The sequence below is a fragment of the Symphalangus syndactylus genome, chromosome 20 (genome assembly GCF_028878055.3).
Source record: "Symphalangus syndactylus isolate Jambi chromosome 20, NHGRI_mSymSyn1-v2.1_pri, whole genome shotgun sequence".
Taxonomy (NCBI): Eukaryota; Metazoa; Chordata; class Mammalia; order Primates; family Hylobatidae; genus Symphalangus; species Symphalangus syndactylus.
The window spans coordinates 40,902,119-40,920,298 of NC_072442.2; the positions used below are offsets into that span (position 1 = coordinate 40,902,119).

General features: G+C 53.7%; 1 protein-coding gene and 1 pseudogene across 2 annotated transcripts; one reads left to right on the forward strand and one right to left on the reverse strand.

The window, feature by feature from the left end:
- Nucleotides 1-2,872: 2,872 nt before the first annotated feature.
- Nucleotides 2,873-7,779, reverse strand: GJD3 (gap junction protein delta 3). Its single transcript, XM_055257594.2, has one exon. The coding sequence runs from the start codon at nucleotides 6,145-6,147 to the stop codon at nucleotides 5,266-5,268; it is 882 nt and encodes a 293-aa protein (XP_055113569.2). The 5' UTR covers nucleotides 6,148-7,779; the 3' UTR covers nucleotides 2,873-5,265.
- On the forward strand, nucleotides 7,677-11,405 carry LOC129470141 (peptidyl-prolyl cis-trans isomerase A-like; annotated as a pseudogene). Its single transcript, XR_010117952.1, has one exon. The product of XR_010117952.1 is annotated as a peptidyl-prolyl cis-trans isomerase A-like (transcript).
- Nucleotides 11,406-18,180: the final 6,775 nt, after the last annotated feature.

Below are 18,180 nucleotides of genomic sequence, written 5' to 3' on the forward strand. Positions count from 1 at the left end.
CACGTGCCTCCAGCCTCGATGCCTCCACCCCCTCCTCTTGGCGTTTGGGCTGGGGCCTTGGGATGGGTTTTGTCATGTGCTCTGGGCCTGTGATGGTCAGGAATGAGCACTGGGGCCAAGGGGCTGGCCAGGGCACCCTTCCAAGCTGCCTTCTGAGGCTTACCTTGTGCTGGGGTCTTTGGAGATGCTGAGAAGGAGAAAGTCCTGCCCCTTGGGAAGCCCTCAGTCTGGGGATCCACACTGCCCATGTCAAAGAGCCCCAGTCTGGGAGTGGGAGAGGAGAGGAGGAAAGCTGCCCCCACCTTCAGGGAACTCCCAGTCTGAGGGAGGAAGCCGGACCCACCCCTAGACATTTCTGGTCCTTGGGAAGCCAGAGGCTGGGTCCAGCCTTCACCATCACAGCAGGAATGACAGATGGCACAGGAGCTGGGGTCAGGGATTCATAGAAACCTAACAAGAGGCTGGGCGCAGTGGCTCACGCCTGTAATTCCAGCACTTTGGGAGGCCGAGGTGGGCGGATCACTTGAGGTCAGGAGTTCAAAACCAGCCTGGCCAACATGGTGAAACCCCGTCTCTACTAAAAATACAAAAAGATTAGCTGGGCATGGTGGCGGGCGCCTGTAATCCCAGCTGTTAGGGAGGCTGAGGCAAGAGAATCGCTTGAACCTGGGAGCCGGAGCTTGCAGTGAGCCGAGATTGCACCATTGCACTCCAGCCTGGGCGACAGAGCAGGACTCCGCCTCAAAAAAGAAAGAAAGAAAAAGAAGGAAGGAAGGAAAGAAAGAAGGAGAAAGGAAAGGGAAAGGAAAGGAAGAAAGAAAGAGAAAGAAGAGAAAGAAAGAAAGAAAGAAAGAGAAAGAAAGAAAGAGAGAAAGAAGGAAGAAACTTAACAAGGACACAGGATTGGGATGGAAGCTTGGGAGCCCAGCCCTCTGCCTCCAAGTGGTGTGGGGGCTTAGCGGGGAGGGAGTAAGGCAAAGGGTTCCTTCTGCTAGAGGCTGCCTGCCATTTCTACGTTAACCACCAGGTGGCGGCAGCGCCTTGCTTGACTCACCGGCCGCCCTAGGCTGGAGGCAACCGTGGGGACCCAGGCGCTTTTCCTCCAGTAAATATTTTCTAGCATCTTTACGAGTCTGAAATGAAATCTAACATACTGTACCTGTACACGTAATTTCACAGATCAATATGTTGTCACAACCGTATTATAAAGGATAAATTGAGGGGCAGTGCTATGTGTTTCAATACATTAATACTTGCCCCTCTTTTGAATGAATACATTTGGATTTAAAAGAAGAAAGTTGGAAGCCATTCTGTACAAGAAGCCCAGGAACATTAAAGAGCATGGGTGGATGTTGGAATAAAAATCGGCATGTTTGATCGATAATAAAACTATGCAAAAAAAAGCCAAAACAAAACCCTTAATGGTTTTTTTTTTTTTTGAGACGGAGTCTCGCTCTGTCGCCCAGGCTGGAGTGCAATGGCGCGATCTCAGCTCACTGCAAGCTCCGCCTCCCGGGTTCACGCCATTTTCCTGCCTCAGCCTCCCCAGCAGCTGGGACTACAGACGCCCGCCGCCACGCCCGGCTAATTTTTGTATTCTTAGTAGAGATGGGGTTTCTCTGTGTTAGCCAGGATGGTATCGATCTCCTGACCTCATGATCCGCCCCCCTCGGCCTCCCAAAGTGCTGGGATTACAGGCGTGAGCCACTGCGCCCGGCCTCAAAACTCTTAATGTTTTACATGTAAAACAGGGTTTGGGCCCAGGGTTTTCACTTATGCCAATGTCCAGTTGGACATTCTAAAGTTGTGCCTGAGGTCGGGTGCAGTGGCTCACGCCTGTAATCCCAGAATTTTGGGAGGCGGAGGCTGACGGATCACTTGAGTCCAGGAGTTTAAGACCAGCCTGGGCGACATGGTGAAACCCTGTCTCTACAAAAAAATACAAAAATTAGCCTAGCCTGGTAGCGTGCGTCTGTGGTCTCAGCTACTTGGGGGGGCTCAGGTGGGAGAGTTACTGGATCCCTGGAGGTTGAGGCTGCAGTGAGCTGCACTCTAGTCTGGGCAACAGACGGAGAACCTGTCTCAAAGTATAAAAATAAAAACAAAAAAGTTGTGCCAAGCAGGTTTTTATTTCAAGAGGATATCTTGACGTCCATAGCCCTTGCCCACTAAATGCCAACGGGGTCCCCCATCATTGTGAAAACAAAGCAGTGCCCCCCCACATTTACACAGTGCCCCTTGGGGTAGTGCCTTTGCTGTTGGGAACCTCTGGTCTTGGGGTTGTCCTCAGTGGTCGACAGTTCACTGCTGTCGAGCAGAGTTGCTCAGCTTCAGCACCAATGTGAAGATCTGAGCCAGGTTGTGGGGGCTGTCCTGTGCACTGTAGGATGCTAAGCAACATCTCCAACCTTCCGCCCATGAAACCCTAGTGGTGCTTCTCCCCCACCCCAGCTGTAACAACCAAATATGTCTCCAGACATTGCTAAATGTCCCCTTGGGGGGCAAAATCACCCCCAGGTGAGATCCACTGCTGTGGAGTGTGGTCCTCCAGGGCTGATGTGCTTTGCACTGAGCCAGGGCCCATCCTCTGCAGGGAGACTGAGCCAGAGGAAGGTGACCGGGATGCTACCGGGGCAGGGCTGCAACAGGATTGACAGGCCTACGGGAGTACAGGGCAGAGGCATTGAACCAGGCCTGGGGCAGGGCTCAGAAGACTTCCTGGAAGAGGTGGCCCCTCTCAGCTAAATCTTTTTAATTTAATTTTATTTATTTTGAGACGGAGTCTCCCGCTGTAGCAGAGGCTGGAGTGCAGGGGCGCTGTCTCGGCTCATTGCTAAATCTCTAGAGGAAAGAATTGGCTAGGTGGGTGCAGATTTGGAAGACTTAGTTTGAAAAAAAGAATGTAAACTCTCTCCTTAATACTTTTTAATATCAATGAGGCATTAAGATGAAAATATTTTGGATATACTAGGTTAAATAAAATACATGACTAAAATTAATTTCACTTGTTTCCTTTTACTTTTTTAATGTGGCTAATGAAAAACTTGAAACTACATACACAGCTCACATGCTATTTCCATCAGATGATGCTGATCTTGAACATCACCTGACACACAGTAGGTACCCCACAAATATTTGTTGAATGAATACATCTGGAAAACAGTGGCACAGCCCCATCTGAGTTTGTATGGATGGGTCTGGGTTGTGGACACAGAACTGTCATCAGAGAGATGGTGCCCACCATAGCATGGATAGTGTTCGGGCATGGCAGTGGTGTAGGCCTGGGGACACCTTCAGTTTCTCATCCAACACATATTTACTGAGCACATACTACGTGCCATGGAAGGGGAGAGAGCAATGCCATCCTGCAGGAGAAGTGCTCTCCCTAGGGAAGCGAGGGGCATCCAGCTCTGCCTGGGGGTGGGGGCTACAGGAAAGCCCTCTCCTTGAAGGTGTCTGTTTTCTTCCCAAGTGACAACAAAAGGTGGGTGGGCATTAGCTAGGGGAGGAGAAGGCTGCAGGAAGCAGAGGCTACTCTGGGTAAAGGAACAGCACGTTCAAATGCTTGGCAGCAAGCGGGTCTGGTGCTTGTTAGAACAGAAAATTCCCTATGGTTCTGAGCACACCTGGAAGCCGGTGCTGTGGGGTCAGAGGCCTGACGTGGGCAGGGCTTCAGAAGGAAGCCTTGTGAAGGCGCTGGACTCACCCTGAGGGCAGGGGTGCTGCCCCCAGCCCCGGGTTTAATTGGGGGGGTGCTATTCAGAAAGACCTCCCACTGCTGTGCGGGGCACAGGAGGAGAGCTGAGAAAGACGCCAGGAACTCAGAAGGACAGGGTGGGGTGATGGCGGGGAACGCACAGCCTGGTAGGCAGGATGCGGTGAGGCCCTCAAGGTGCAGTCCGATGACGGACCCTGGATTTGTCACTTAGGTCCTAGGTGATCTTATGGAGAGCAGCCTACTGGCTGGTGAAGGGGAAGGGCAGACGGGAGGGGAGACACAGGAGGGGGATTCACTGCATAGGCAGCAGCTCTTCGAATGCCCGCAAGGAGGAAGAAGGGGGTGGTTGGAAGGGAAGGCAGGGCCGGGAGCGCGTGTGTTTTGGGAGCTTTCTCCTGAGGACAGAAGGGACTTTCCCTGGGGGAGCAGTAGTGGCAGGGAGGATGAAGATGGAGGAGGGAGGCATAACACACGTCTGGGTTGCCCTCCGGCCCGCCGCCCACCCCCATCCCACCTCCATGAAAGGGCCCAGCCCCCCGCCTCGCCACAAGGCGGACAGCGAGGATGTGTTCATAGGCTTCCGAGGATTGAGGCCTGCCCGGGGAAAGGGAGCCTCTCCTCCTCTTCCTTCCCTGGGCGGAGTCTCTTGGGAGGGGGGACAGACCTGTGATGCCCTGGCAGGTGGGCTGGGTTAGGGTGGTAGGGAGGGAGCCATTGTGGCTGCTGCTGGTATCGGATCCTGGCCACCCCCGCAGTGCATACCAGAGATCACACACACACGCGTGCACACACGGAGGTCACGCAGGATGTACACATGCACACATAGCGCACAAGGATGTTTCTGTGTACAGGTGTGCACACGCAGCCCACGCAGAATGGACATGTGCGTGTGTGCACAATGCACTCACACAAAGCTCACAAGGATGTGAGTACACAGCTCTCAAGGGGCATACATGTGTCTGTGTGCATGCGCACACAGCTCAGCCGGGAGGGTTACGTGTGTCTGTGTGCACAAGAGGGCCTCACGCAGGGTGTACACATGCGCGCACATGCACAGCGCTCACAGAGTGTACAGGTGCGCGCGCACACAGCTCACAGTGCTTATGTGTCCGTGTATGCACACTCGCAGAGAGCCCACACGGGGACCACTCTCTCTCTGAGCACAGAGAGTGCCTGAGAATGCTGGCATCGCAGTTGTTTTTGTCCCCAGTAAAACAACCACTCTCCACCTTCCGCTCTGCTCTCCCCCTCGGGTCCACTCTCTCTCAGGGCCCTGGTCTCTTTCTTTCCACCTGGGTGGTGGCATCCAGGACCTGCCTGAGTTCATCCTCCGCCCCCAGCCCGGCCTGCCCCAGGTGCCGCCGGCAGCCACTGGGAGGCAGTACGAGGCAAGTGCGATGCCGCCCGCGGGCCGTACCCACAAGGCGTCTCCTGCCGGGGCAGGTCCCGCGACAGCTCTGGTGGAAGCAGCTTCCGGCTTCTGCGGTGCGGGCGGAGGTGGCGGGGTCCGCCCTCGCCTTCCAGCCTGTGCGAGGCGGGGCCTGCCCCTAGATGGCCAGATCTCGGCGGCCAGTGGCCGGTGACGCCTTGCCGCGGCCGCTGCCGCCCTCGTGGTGGCTGGCCGGCCCCCGGTGCGCATAGGCGGGCGGGGCGCAGGGCTCGGGGCCGGGGCGCCGGGAGGGCAGGGCCGGCGGCGGAGGTGGCGGCAGCGGCGGGAGAAGCTTCTGCGCCTCTTCGTGCGCACGGTTGCAGCGGTTGTCACGCTCCCCGGCGCGCAGGCGGCCCTTCCAGAGCAGGTGGCCCAGCTCGGCTACGCTGAGCAGAGCCGACAGCAGCCCCACTGCGAAGTAGAAGAGCACGAAGACGGTCTTCTCGGTGGGACGGCTCACGAAGCAGTCCACCGTGTGCGGACAGGGCGGGCCGGCGCACGCGAAGTGCGGGGCCACGCGGAAGCCGTACAGCAGCGCCTGGCCGCCCAGGAAGGTCAGCTCGGCCAGCAGGCGCAGCGCCACGCTCAGCAAGTAGCAGCGGCGCGCGCGGCGGGCGCGCAGGGCGCACGGCGCGCACTGGGCGTCGGGCAGTCCCGGGGCGCACTGCGCCGCCGCCTCAGCGCCGCCCGCCTCCTTGCCGGCCCGGTGCTTGGAGTAGACGACGAACAGCACCGGGGGCGCCGAGAGCAGCAGAATGTGGAAGAGCCAGAAGCGGTAGTGGGAGACCGGGAAGGCGCGGTCGTAGCAGGTCTGGCGACAGCCCGGCTGCAGCGTGTTGCACACGAACTCCTCTTGCTCGTCCTCGAACACGGCGCCGCCCACCGTGGCCAGCACCAGGATGCGGAAGATCAGCATGACCACCAGCCAGAGGCGGCCCACGAGCGGCGACTGCAGCTGCACGGCGTCCAGCAGCGAGCCCAGGAACGCCCACTCCCCCATGGCGCTGGGGACGCGGGGCGGGGAGTCAGGGGATGGGGCAGGTCAGGGACCCCCGCCCCTTCCACGCCTATCGGGATGGGGTCCTTTGGACCTTCTCGGACTTCAGGGTGAGTCGTGAGGTAGGAGAGGCCCGGGTTTAGCGATGAGACCAGTATGAAACGGAGGGCCACGGGAGGGCCCGAGGGGAGCAGGCGACTCTCAGCTATGGGTTCCCTTCTCTTTGGGGTCGATGGGTGCTGGGGAGGATCCCCCATTTGCGTTTTAGCCGCACCCCCTGAGCCGTCTGCGTTCGACCCTGGGATCCTCCAGATCCCGGATTCTTAGGAAGGACCTTGGAGATGAGCTGGGCCAGCCTCTGACTCGCCTGGTGGAAGCGGAAACCCAGCGGTGCCCTTAGCTGTCAAGGATGCTGTGGGAAGAGTGGAGCCTCGAACCTGAGCCTCCAGACCCAATTTGGTGCCCCTGGGAGGAGTGGGAGTGGCAGAGGCAGCGAGACCACTCCTTTCTTGGCCCACCATTTCTCTCACCATTTTTACTGCAGTGAACTCCTTTCAGGGTGGGGGGCTGGTACAGAGGCAACTCCGCTTTCATAACTGTCACAGGGTCCTTTGTCAGAGGTGTCCCTGCCCTCCTACCCCAGCGTGGTGGGAATGCGAGGCCAGGCCTCTCCCTCCTCCCCGGCCTCCTGTGCCTTCAGCCTCCACATCTCCTGAGAGCCTCCCCACCCCACACTTACACAGGTCCCCACACGCCCCTGGTGCCCCTAAACCGCCACCCAACCCCACTCACCCTGGGGCCGGGACTGGGGTGTCAGAGCTGAGCCAGGGACCTTGGGAGGTGGCTGGGACCGGCGCCTCCTGCTCCCTCTTTCATTTTCCCTTTCGGATTTGGCCGGGATGGAGGACAGGACAGGATGGCTGAGAGGGGCTAGCGCTCCCCCTTCTCTTAAAGGAACAGGGTGACCCTGCTGGCTGGCTCCGCCCTTGGGAACAGGCAGGGACCACGCCCCTTGCTGGGCTCTGTGGCCCTCACTTTTTAGCTAAATTTCCATCTGGAAATGGGGGAGGGGGGTAACCACAGCCACATCCTTTATCGAGGAAGCTGGGGGGTTCCTAGAAGCCCTTCCCAGACAGACCCTCAGTCTGGAGCCTAGATCCACTATGCACTAACTATGCCCTGTGAAGATGGTCTTCCGGGACAGAGGGAGGTTTGCTGCTGGAGTTTAAGGGGCAGCAAACATCTAACAGCTTCTGGTTCCAGCTCTGCCACTGCTCACCTTGGACAAATCTATCGGCGGTACTGAGCCAAGCTTTCTTGCCTTGTCAACAAAGGCGGCCAGTCCAGCTGACCCCCAAGTTTCCTTCCAGCTTTACATCTTTTTTGGAACAGGGTCTCTCTATGTAGCCCAGGTGGATCTTGAACTCCTGGCTTCAAGTGATCCTCACACCTCAGCCTCCTGAGTAGCTGGAATTCTCTACTTCTTAATATTGAGTTCCCAACCATATTACAGAGAACCAAAAAAACCCTCGTGCCTGCAAAAAAAAAAAAAAAAAAAAAAAAAAATCCCATATGGAAAACCATTAAAATATCCCAAGTGCCTGGCTTTGGTAGTTAAATAAAATCTTTGGTTTCTTTCCCACTTTTCTGTGATTTCCAGCTTTACTATAATGAACATTTTATTTATTTATTTTTATTTTATTTATTTGTTTGTTTCGAGATGGAGTCCCGCTCTGTCGCCCAGGCTGGAGTGCAGTGGCACGATCTTGGCTGAATACAACCTCCACCTCCCAGGTTCAAGCGATTCTCCTGCCTCAGCCTCCCCAGTAGCTGGGATTACAGATGTGCACCGCCACGCCCGGCTAATTTTTGTATTTTTAGTAGAGATGGGGTTTCGCCATGTTGGCCAGGTTGATCTCAAACTCCTGACCTCAAATGATCCGCCTACCTCAGCCTCCCAAAGTGCTGGGATTACAGGCGTGAGCTACCTCGCCTGGCCTAACATGTTATTTTATTATTTATTTATTTATTTATTGAGACAGAGTTTTGCTCTTGCTGCCCAGGCTGGAGTGCAGTGGCGTGATCTCAGCTCACCGCAACCTCTGCCTCCCGGATTCAATCGATTCTCCTGCCTCAGCCTCCTGAGTAGCTGGGATTACAGGCATGCGCCACCACGTCCAGCTAATTTTGTATTTTTAGTAGAGACAAGATTTCTCCATGTTGGTCAGGCTGGTCTCGAAATCCTGACCTCAGGTGATCCACCTGCCTCGGCCTCCCAAAGTGCTGGGATTACAGGCTTGAGTCACTGTGCCCGGCCTCATGTTATTTTATAATGTGAGAAATAGAAGACTTCTTTCCCCCCAGAAGGCTCTGAATTGAGAGTTCCCTCCTACTGCCCTGGGTGGCGGGGGGGAAGCTGTTTTATAGAGAAGGGAGTAAGGGTGACCGACGGTGATCTGAGTGGTCAGGGAGGGGACACCCCAGGCTGAGATGTTTGGTTGTCTGCTCTGCCTTCCTAGGGGTCCGCCTGAGTGCATAGCAAAACCCGCTTCACCTATGCACCTGCTGGGCCAGTCCCCGTGTGGAACCCCGTTAGCTCCATATGCCAACGAGCTCATTCGATTCTCTGTCAGTGGTGGCATGAGGGCACTATTTACAGCAGGGGAAACTGAGACTCAGAGGGTCTAAGCCACTCGCCTGCTGTCACGCAGCTGGTAAATAGCAGATCCAGGCCTATGCGAGGCCCAACTCATTCTTGGGCCCAAGCTCTTGAGCCTTTCATGGAACTGTCCTCCATCCAGCCTGGCGGGGCTTCCCAGGTGGTGTCCCAGGGCCTGACAGTCCCCAGCAGGGGTTGCCTCTGTGCCAGCCTTGTGTGGGGCTGGTGGGTGCAGGCAATGGAGGGAGGTCATGCCTGTCCCTCTGAGGAAGGGCAGCAGGACTCACCTCCTTGGCCACAGTTCCTCTCCCTGTCAGCCATGGGTGCCTGTGTGGTTTTCCATCTGCTGACGCAGACCCCCAGGTCCACTTTCAGGAAGGGGAAGGCACATACCCTTCACCCACCACTCCCTCCAGCTCAGGGGCCCAGCCCCCGCCGGAAAAACTCTAGGTGAACTCCTGCTTGTGTGTGTTGGGGAACCCTCCTGCCCTCGTGCAGGCTTCCCTTGGGAGTGGGCCTGGGTGGGGGACGCTGCCCTGGAGAAAGTCCAAGGGAAAAAGCACATGCTGGAGCCCCAGATTCTGAAAACAGGATGTGGGTTGGGGGCGCTGCTGGCCTCCCCCTCCCGACCTCCCTCTGCCCCCAGCAAATCTGCTACCCGCCCCCTGCCCCCAGCCACAGGGGCTCAGGGTCACACCTCATCTCCCTTGACTGTCCAGGAATGGTCCCCACCCTGTCCTGTCCCGTGGCTCCTGCTGGGTCAGGCCATTGGCGCCACCTGGAAAAAGCCCATCAGACCTGCGGGAATGGAAAGCAGCTGAGGCGGTGGGCCAGGGTGGGGCGGGAAGTGGAGAGCCCATGGTCACCCTGTGCTGTCCGCAGCCTGTGATGCCACAGGGCCAGACCCAGAGACTCTACAATCTCAGGCCTGGTCCTCTTTCCCTGATCGTGCAATCCAGCCTGAGAGGAGGTGTTGCTGATGCTGCCTAGATCTGGCAGCCGGTGGCGCCATTCTTGGCCATGCTTAAAGACTGGGGCCGGGCCGGGCGCGGTGGCTCACGCCTGTAATCCCAGCACTTTGGGAGGCCAAGGCAGGCGGATCACAACGTCAGGAGATCGAGACCATCCTGGCTAACACGGTGAAACCCCGTCTCTACTAAAAAATACAAAAAATTAGCCAGGCGTCATGATGGGCGCCTGTAGTCCCAGCTATGCGGGAGGCTGAGGCAGGAGAATGGCGTGAACCCGGGAGGTGGAGCTTGCAGTGAGCCGAGATGGCGCCACTGCACTCCAACCTGGGCGACAGCAAGACTCCATCTCAAAAAAACAAAAAAAACAAAAAACTGGGGCTGGGCTGAGAGGCCAATCCTGCCTTGCTCCCGTCTCTGTTCCAGACACCTCTCCCTGGCCATCAGATTGTGGGGCCACTGCTCACGTAAGACACACATGGGTGCACGTATGTGTTTGTACCCAGTAACTGTCAGCCATGGTCAACCCCACCACGTTCTTCAACATCACCGCTGACAGCGAGCCCTTGGGCTGTGTCGCCTTCGAGCTGTTTGCAGGCAAGTTTCCAAAGACAGCAGAAAACTTTCGTGCTCTGAGCACTGGAGAGAAAGGGTTTGGTTATAAGAGTTCCTGCTTTCACAGAATTATTCCAGGGTTTATGTGTCAGGGTGGTGGCTTCACATGCCATAATGGCACTGGTGGCAAGTCCATCTGCAGGGAGAAACCTGATGATGAGAACTTCTTCCTGAAGCATACAGTCCTGGCATCTTGTCCATGGCAAATGCTGGACCCAACACAAACGGTTCCCAGTTTTTCATCTGCATTGCCAAGACTGAGTGGTTGGATGGCAAGCATGTGGTCTTTGGCAGGGTGAAAGTACGCATGAATATTGCAGAGGCCAGGGAGCGCTTTGGGTCCAGGAATGGCAAGACCAGCAAGATCACCATTGCTGACTGTGGACAACTCTGATGAATTTGACTTGTGTTTTATCTTAACCACCAGCCCATTCTTTCTGTAGCTCAGGAGGGCACCCTCCACCCCATTTGCTCACAGTATCCTAGAATCTTTATGCTCTCGTTCAGTTCCCTTTGAGTTCCCTGTTTTCCTTGTTCCTTTCCATGCCTAGCTGGATTGCAGAATTAAGCTTATGATTATGAAATAAAAACTAAGTAAATAAAAATAAATTATTTGTAAGGCCTGGCATGGTAGCTCATGCCTGTAATCCCAGCACTTTGGGAGGCCGAGGCGGGCGGATCACCTGAGGTCAGGAGTTCGAGACCAGCCTGGCCAACATGGTGAAATCCCATCTCTACTAAAAAATACAAAAATTAGTTGGGCATGGTGGCACATGCCTGTATTCCCAGCTATTCAGGAGAATCGCTTGAACCAGGAGGTGGAGGTTGCAGTGAGCCAAGATCGCGCCACTGCACGCCAACCTGGGCGACAGAGGGAGAGTCTCAAAAAAAAAAAAAAAATTATTTGTAGAGATGAGGGTCTTGCCGTGTTGCCCAGGCTGGCCTGGAACTCCTGGGCTCAATTGATCCACCAGCCTTGGCCTCTCAAAGTGCTAGGATCACAAGTATGAGCCACCACACCTGGCCACTTATTTTTTACTGTTATTTATTTATTTATTTATTTATTCTATTTACTGACATCCTTGAGCCATCACACTGCTGTTTTGTCTCCTGTGCCCTGCTAACATTTTAAAAAGTCCTTACAGAAATGCTGTCTTTTCATGAGGCTTTCCCCAGCTGCCCTACTGTTTACCCCTCTGTTTCCTGTCCCTTCTCAGCTTTATTTCCTTTGTACTGACTACTGCATAACTATACACACACACACACACACACACACACACACACACACACACACACATATATATAGAGAGAGACGGAGTCTCACTCTGTCACCCAAGTTGGAGTGCAATGGCACGATCTCAGTTCACTGCAACCTCCGCCTCCCAAGATCAAGCAGTTCTGCCTCAGCCTCCCGAGTAGCTGGGATTACAGGCACCCACCACCATGCCCAGCTAATTTTTGTATTTTTAGTAGTGACGAGGTTTTACCATGTTGGCCAGGCTGGTCTGGAACTCCTGACCTCAAATAATCCACCCCTCTCGGCTTCCCAAATTGCTGGGATTATAGGGGTGAGCCACCGCGCCTGGCCAACGTTATCTTTTTCTTTTTTCTTTTTTTTTTTTTTTGAGATGGAGTCTCACTCTGTCGCCCAGGCTGGAGTGCAGTGGCGCAATCTTGGCTCACTGCAAGCTCCGCCTCCCGGGTTCACGCCATTCTCCTGCCTCAGCCTCTCCGAGTAACTGGGACTACAGGCGCCCGCCACCACGCCCAGCTAATTTTTTGTATTTTTAGTAGAGACGGGGTTTCACCGTGGTCTCGATCTCCTGACCTCGTGATCCGCCCGCCTCGGCCTCCCAAAGTGCTGGGATTACAAGCGTGAGCCACCGCGCCCGGCCCAACGTTATCTTTTTCTTACGTATCCTGTTTAGCGTCCATCTCTCCCATTAGCACAGGTGATCCACAGGGAAGGAATTTTTGGTGCTCTGCCTACTGTCCCGTCCCCAGAACCTAGAATGGTTGGGGGCACACAGTGGATGCTCAGTAGATGTTTGTTGGGTGGATGAATGAATGAAGTGGGTGGAAGTTTCTGCCCTAAGGTGATAAGAACTCTGTGTGTCTCAGGCCTCAACTGCTGGCTCTGGTCTCCTCTAGGGCTGTGGGCATTTAAGCGGCCAATCAAGTCTCAGGTCAGCAATCAGAATTTCCCATCCTAGATAGAAATCAGAACTCAAAAATTGATTCATGGTAAACACCTGCCCCCAGCTCCGCTGGCCTTGGGTCCATGTCTGGGTGGGAGAGGGAAGGGGTGGAGGGCGGCAGAGTTGACTCTTCTTGGTCCCTTCTAGTCCTTCTGCACCCTCCCCAACCTGCCTACAGCTTCTGACCTTTCATATTCTTCCCAGTGCCCCGAAAACCTTCCAGACCAGATGACTTCTGCCACCCCAGGGTGGCCACACCTCCTGGCTCTTGCCTTGGAGCTTGCCTTTGGCTCCCTATGGACCCCTGGGGCCCTGCGTTTTCAACACCTGGGACCCGCCTTCACATCTAGCCTTTGCTCCCTCCTTTGGCGCCATGATTATTTAAGATTAGGTTTGGGGCCAGGTGCGGTGGCTCATGCCTGTAATCCCAGCACTTCGGGAGGCTGAGGCGGGCGGATCACGAGGTCAGGAGATTGAGACCATCCTGGCTAACACACGGTAAAACCCCGTGTCTACTAAAAATACAAAAAAATTAGCCAGGCATGGTGGCGGGCACCTGTAGTCTCAGCTATTTGGGAGGCTGAGGCAGGAGAATGGCGTGAACCCGGGAGGCGGAGGTTGCAGTGAGCCGAGATCTCGCCACTGCACTCCAGCCTGGACGACAGAGCAAGACTCCGTCTCAAAAAAAAAAAAAAGATTAGGTTTGGATGGAACAACAATTCGAAACAGTGGCTTAAGCAAGACAGAAGTTAGTTTCTCTCTCACGTAAAAACTCTGCCCCAGCTGGGAGCGGTGGCTCACGCCTGTAATCCTAGCACTTTGGGAGGCCTAGAGGGGCGGATAACCTGAGGTCAGGAGTTCAAGACCAGCCTGGCCAACGTGGCGAAACCCCTCCTCTACTAAAAATACAAAAATTAGCGGGGCACGGTGGTGCACGCCTGTAATCCTAGCTACTCAGGAAGCTAAAGCAGGAGAATCGCTTGAACCCCAGGGCGTAAGTTGCAGTGAGCCACGACATTGCACTCTAGCCTGGGCAACAGAGCGAAACGCGGTCTTAAAAAAAAAAAAAACGGCTGGGTGCGGTGGCTCACACCTGTAATCCTAGCACTTTGGGAGGCCGAGGTGGGCGGATCACCTGAGGTCAGGAGTTCAAGACCAACCTGGCCAACATAGTGAAACCCAGGCTTTACTAATAGCCGGGCGTGGTGGCATGTGCCTGTAATCCCAGCTACTCGGGAGGCTGAGGCAGGGGAATCGCTTGAACTCAGGAGGCGGAGATTGTAGTGCGCCCAGATTGCGACACTGCACTCCAGCCTGGGAGACAGTGAGAGACTCTATCTCAAAAGAAAAAAAAAGCTCTGCCCCACGGAGTCCTCAGGGGCGCGGGCACCTCGCGGCGCCTCCCACAGCCCCATGCGCTGTCACTCTCTCTCTCTCCCCCTGTCTCAGAAAAGGGCCAGTTAGTGGCCACTTTACCGATTTGCTCACATGTCACTGGGTAGGATGAGCCCCACGACCACACCTATCCGCAAGGGATGCTGGGAAATGTAGTCTTTATTCTTGTGCCCAGGAGGGAGCAGGGAGACTCCCTCGTTGTCACAGATCTGCTTCTGGCGTTGGTCCCCCACGCTGACATGGGTCGTTGGACTCACTGGGTTCCTCCCAAGTCTTTGCCCCCATTAGCTGCTCTGGAGGAAGAAGGAAGCCTCCACAGTCTTGCCTGTCACCTTGTCCCTAGGCCCTTCCAAACCATTGCACCTCTGGGCTTTCCTTCACACCCCTCTGCCAAGCCTCATCCCTTCTTTACTGTCCTTGGGCAGCAGGGTCATTTCCTCCAAGGGGACCGCCTGCGTTTTCACCCATTTTTAGGTTGCACATGTAGCAACCTTGCTCTGCAAAGACAATGACTGTACCTGAATGTGGCTGGGGCCTGCGGTAGCCTCTTCTTAGTGACCAAGGGGCTTGGGAGTCCCTTTCTTCCTTTCCTTGAAAGCCGTTCTTTTTCTTGAAAGAGTGAACTGACAGGTGAGAGAAACTGCTTTGGGATTGGGGCTGGGGCAGGGGAAGGATTTGAGTCATCAAGAGGCATTTTTCAGAGTCCCTCCCCTGCACCCCCCCACCACCACCCCTTCACCGTGCGGCTCTGAATGGCCTGTGTTTTTGTACATGTCAAGGTGTGTAAGCAATCACTATCACTGCCTGTAGCCTGGGGTCCCGATCCTTTTTCCATCACCCCAGCCTCATGATCCTGGACTTGGGCTGGGATTGAGAGTACTCCGAGGTCCCTTCCCTTCCAGAGTCTCTCACGGGGGACTAAGCAGGTCAGTAGTGCAATCAGGTCAGCTCAAGATCAGTGGACCCACAGACCATTGAAGCTCCTTCCCTGAAAGCAATTCTGGACCCAAAGGGCTGTGCTTGGCACAGGCCCTGGAAAGTTACTAGGGGCAGAAGACAAGGTCGTCTATGGATGGAGCTTCCTTTCTTCTACCTAGAAACTGTCAAGCGCATCCGTGTGAAGAGAACACGAACAGGCTTTGTGTGAGCAACAAGGCTGTTTATTCACTTGGGTGCAAGTGGGCTGAGTCTGAAAAGAGAGTCAGTGAAGAGAGATGGGGAAGGGGTTGCTTTATAGGAGTTGGGTAGGTAATGGAAAATTACAGTAAAAGGTGGTTATCTATTGTTAGCAGAGGAGGGGGTCACAAGGTACATGGTGGGGAGATCATAAGACTCATTGTCCAGAAGAAGAATGTCACAAGGTCGATTGATCAGTTAAGGTAGGGCAGGGACAAGTCACAATGGTGGAATGTTGTAATGTTGGTTAATCAGTTAAGGCAGGAACTGGCTGTTTTACTTCTTTTGTGGTTTTTCAGCTGCCCCAGACTTCTTGGCTCCTGCAGGCCATCTGGACGTATATGTGCGGGTCACAGGGGTTGTAATGGCTGAGCTTCGGCTCAGAGGCCTGACAAAAACAACATTTATGGGTATAATATCTTTTTACACTCACCACGATGTATTGGAGCTACCTTGAGCCCAGTGAAGATATCGTCTGTAATGGTTAATATTGAGTGTCAACTTGATTGGATTGAAGGATACAATCCTGGGTGTGTCTGCGAGGGTGTTGCCAAAGGAGATTAACATTTGAGTCAGTGGGCTGGGAAAGGCAGACCCACCCTTAATCTGGGTGGGCACAATCTAATTAGCTGCCAGCGCAGCTAGAATATGAGCAGGCAGAAAAATGTGAAGAGAGTGATTGGCCTAGCCTCCCAGCCTACATCTTTCTCCCATACTGGATGCTTCCTGCCCCCCAACTCCAAATTCTTCAGTTTTGGAACTTGGACTGGCTCTCCTTGCTCCTCAGCCTGCAGATATGGCCTATTGTGAGAACTTGTGATCATGTGAGTAAATACTTAATAAACTTCCTGTTATATATATCTATTCCACTAGTTCTCTCCCTCTAGAGAACCGTGACTAATACATTGTCTCACCCAAGAGAACACAAATCTGACTCCTGAAAGTACCCAGCAAGTAAGAGGGAATGTACCATGATGCAACTGCTGTGAAAACCAGCTCCTCGGTTTCTTATGAAGTTAAACATACACTTAACATGTGACTCGACAATTCCACTCCTACGTATCTACCCAAGAGAAATGACAAGTTATGTCTAGAAAAGGATATGTACTCTAATGTTTATTACAGCTTTATTCATAATGAGCCCAAACTGGAAACAGCCCAGATGTCCATCAACAGGTGAATGGAGAAACAAGATGATACCATGGAAAAATATTCAGCAATAAAAAAAAAGAAGGGCCAGGGCCCTTGGTCTTGATCTCCTGACCTCGTGATCCACCCGCCTCGGCCTCCCAAAGTGCTGGGATTACAGGCGTGAGTCACCACACCCAGCCAACATGGATGCATTTCTAAAACATGCTGAATGAAAGAAGCCAGACACAAAAGCATACATACTGTGATTTCATGTATATGAAGTTCTAGAATAGGTGAATGTAATCTGTAATGCTGGAAATCAAATTAGTGTTTTTCTGGGGCCAGGGGTTGAAGAGGCACATAAGAACTTTTTGGGGTGATGGAAATGCTTTATATCTTGATTGTGATTGTGGTTGTTCAAGTGGATACATTTACCGTTTACAGCCATACCATCCTGAACTTGGAAGCTAAGCAGGGTTGGGCCTGGTTAGCACTTGGAAGGGAGGAGTTTACCTTTATCAAAAAGTCATCAATCTTTACACTTGGAATGAGTGCATTTTATGGCCGGGTGCGGTGGCTCATGCCTGTAATCCCAGCACTTTGGGAGGCTGAATTGGGTGGATCACCTGAGGTAAGGAGTTCAAGACCAGCCTGGCCAACATGGTGAAACCCCATCTCCATTGAAAATACAAAAATTAGCCAGGTGTGGTGGCGGGTGCCTGTGGTCTGAGCTACTCGGGAGGCTGAAGCAGGAGAATTGCTTCAACCCAGGAGGCAGAAATTGCAGTGAGCTGAGATCGCACCACTTCACTCTAGCCTGGGTGACAGAGTGAGACTCCGTCTGAAAACAACAACAACAACAACAAAAAAACAAGAATGGTGCATTTTATGTAAGTAAATTACAACTCAAGGTTGATTAAAAAGAAAAAAGCAATGCATATCTGTGCTGAAAATCATTGAGGCGACAATGAAAACAGAGAGTAAGGCTTTCTCTAAGTCATCATCACACATCTCTCTCTCATCTCTCCGGTGGACTTCTTTCCTTCTTCTCCCCCTCCTCCTCCTTTTTGTCTTCCTACACTCCACACTGTTCACCCTCTCCTCTTTTGTTGCCTGTCTTTTCCCTGTTCTTTATGAAATAGAGTAATCTGGCTTGCTCCTGATGATGCAGGACAGGCGAGCCCCAAAAGTGAGGCTTAGCCCAAGAGAGTTTTTGGCTTTGCCCAGGGAAGAATTTAAGGGTGAGCTGGTGGTGGTAGCAATTTTTATTGACGCATCGGTGCACAGCAGCAGCAGAGGTGCTGCTCCATGCGGAGCGGGTCTACCCCATAGGCAATGTGCCCAGAGAAGCAGCTCAGAGGCAGGTCTGCACTCACATGCATATCCACTTTTAGTTATATGCAAATTAAGGGGAGGTTTATGCAGAAATTTTTAGGAAAAGGGTGGTAACTTCCTGGTGGTCAGGTTGTTGCCATGGAAAGGGGCGGTAACTCCCCTGGGTGTTGCCATGGCAATGGGAAACTGACAGGGCCCACTGGTGGGCGCTGATGGAAAGCTGCTTCCGCTCATCCCTATTTTAGCTAGTCCTCAATTTTGTCCGGTGTCCGAGGCCCGCCCGCAGAGTCGAGTCCCGCCTCCTACCTCACGATCAGTTTTGAGTTTCTAATGTTTGAGTTACACATTTTCCCCCCCTTTTTGTGGAGAATAGGTTCTAGCTATATTGCCCAGGCAGGTCTGAACTCCTGGGCTCAGGATATCTGCCCACCTCTGCCTCTTTAAGAACTGGGATTCCAGGCGTGAGCCACAACACCCGGTGAGTTTCTAATGTTTGAAAGGGATTTTGTGCTCAAAATCAGTATCCTTGGGTTTGAATTTATTTAGTTGATTAAAACTT

Bases quoted from the DNA above. Each gene is read 5' to 3' on its own strand.
- GJD3 (XM_055257594.2), bottom strand. From the start codon at position 6,147: ATGGGGGAGTGGGCGTTCCTGGGCTCGCTGCTGGACGCCGTGCAGCTG.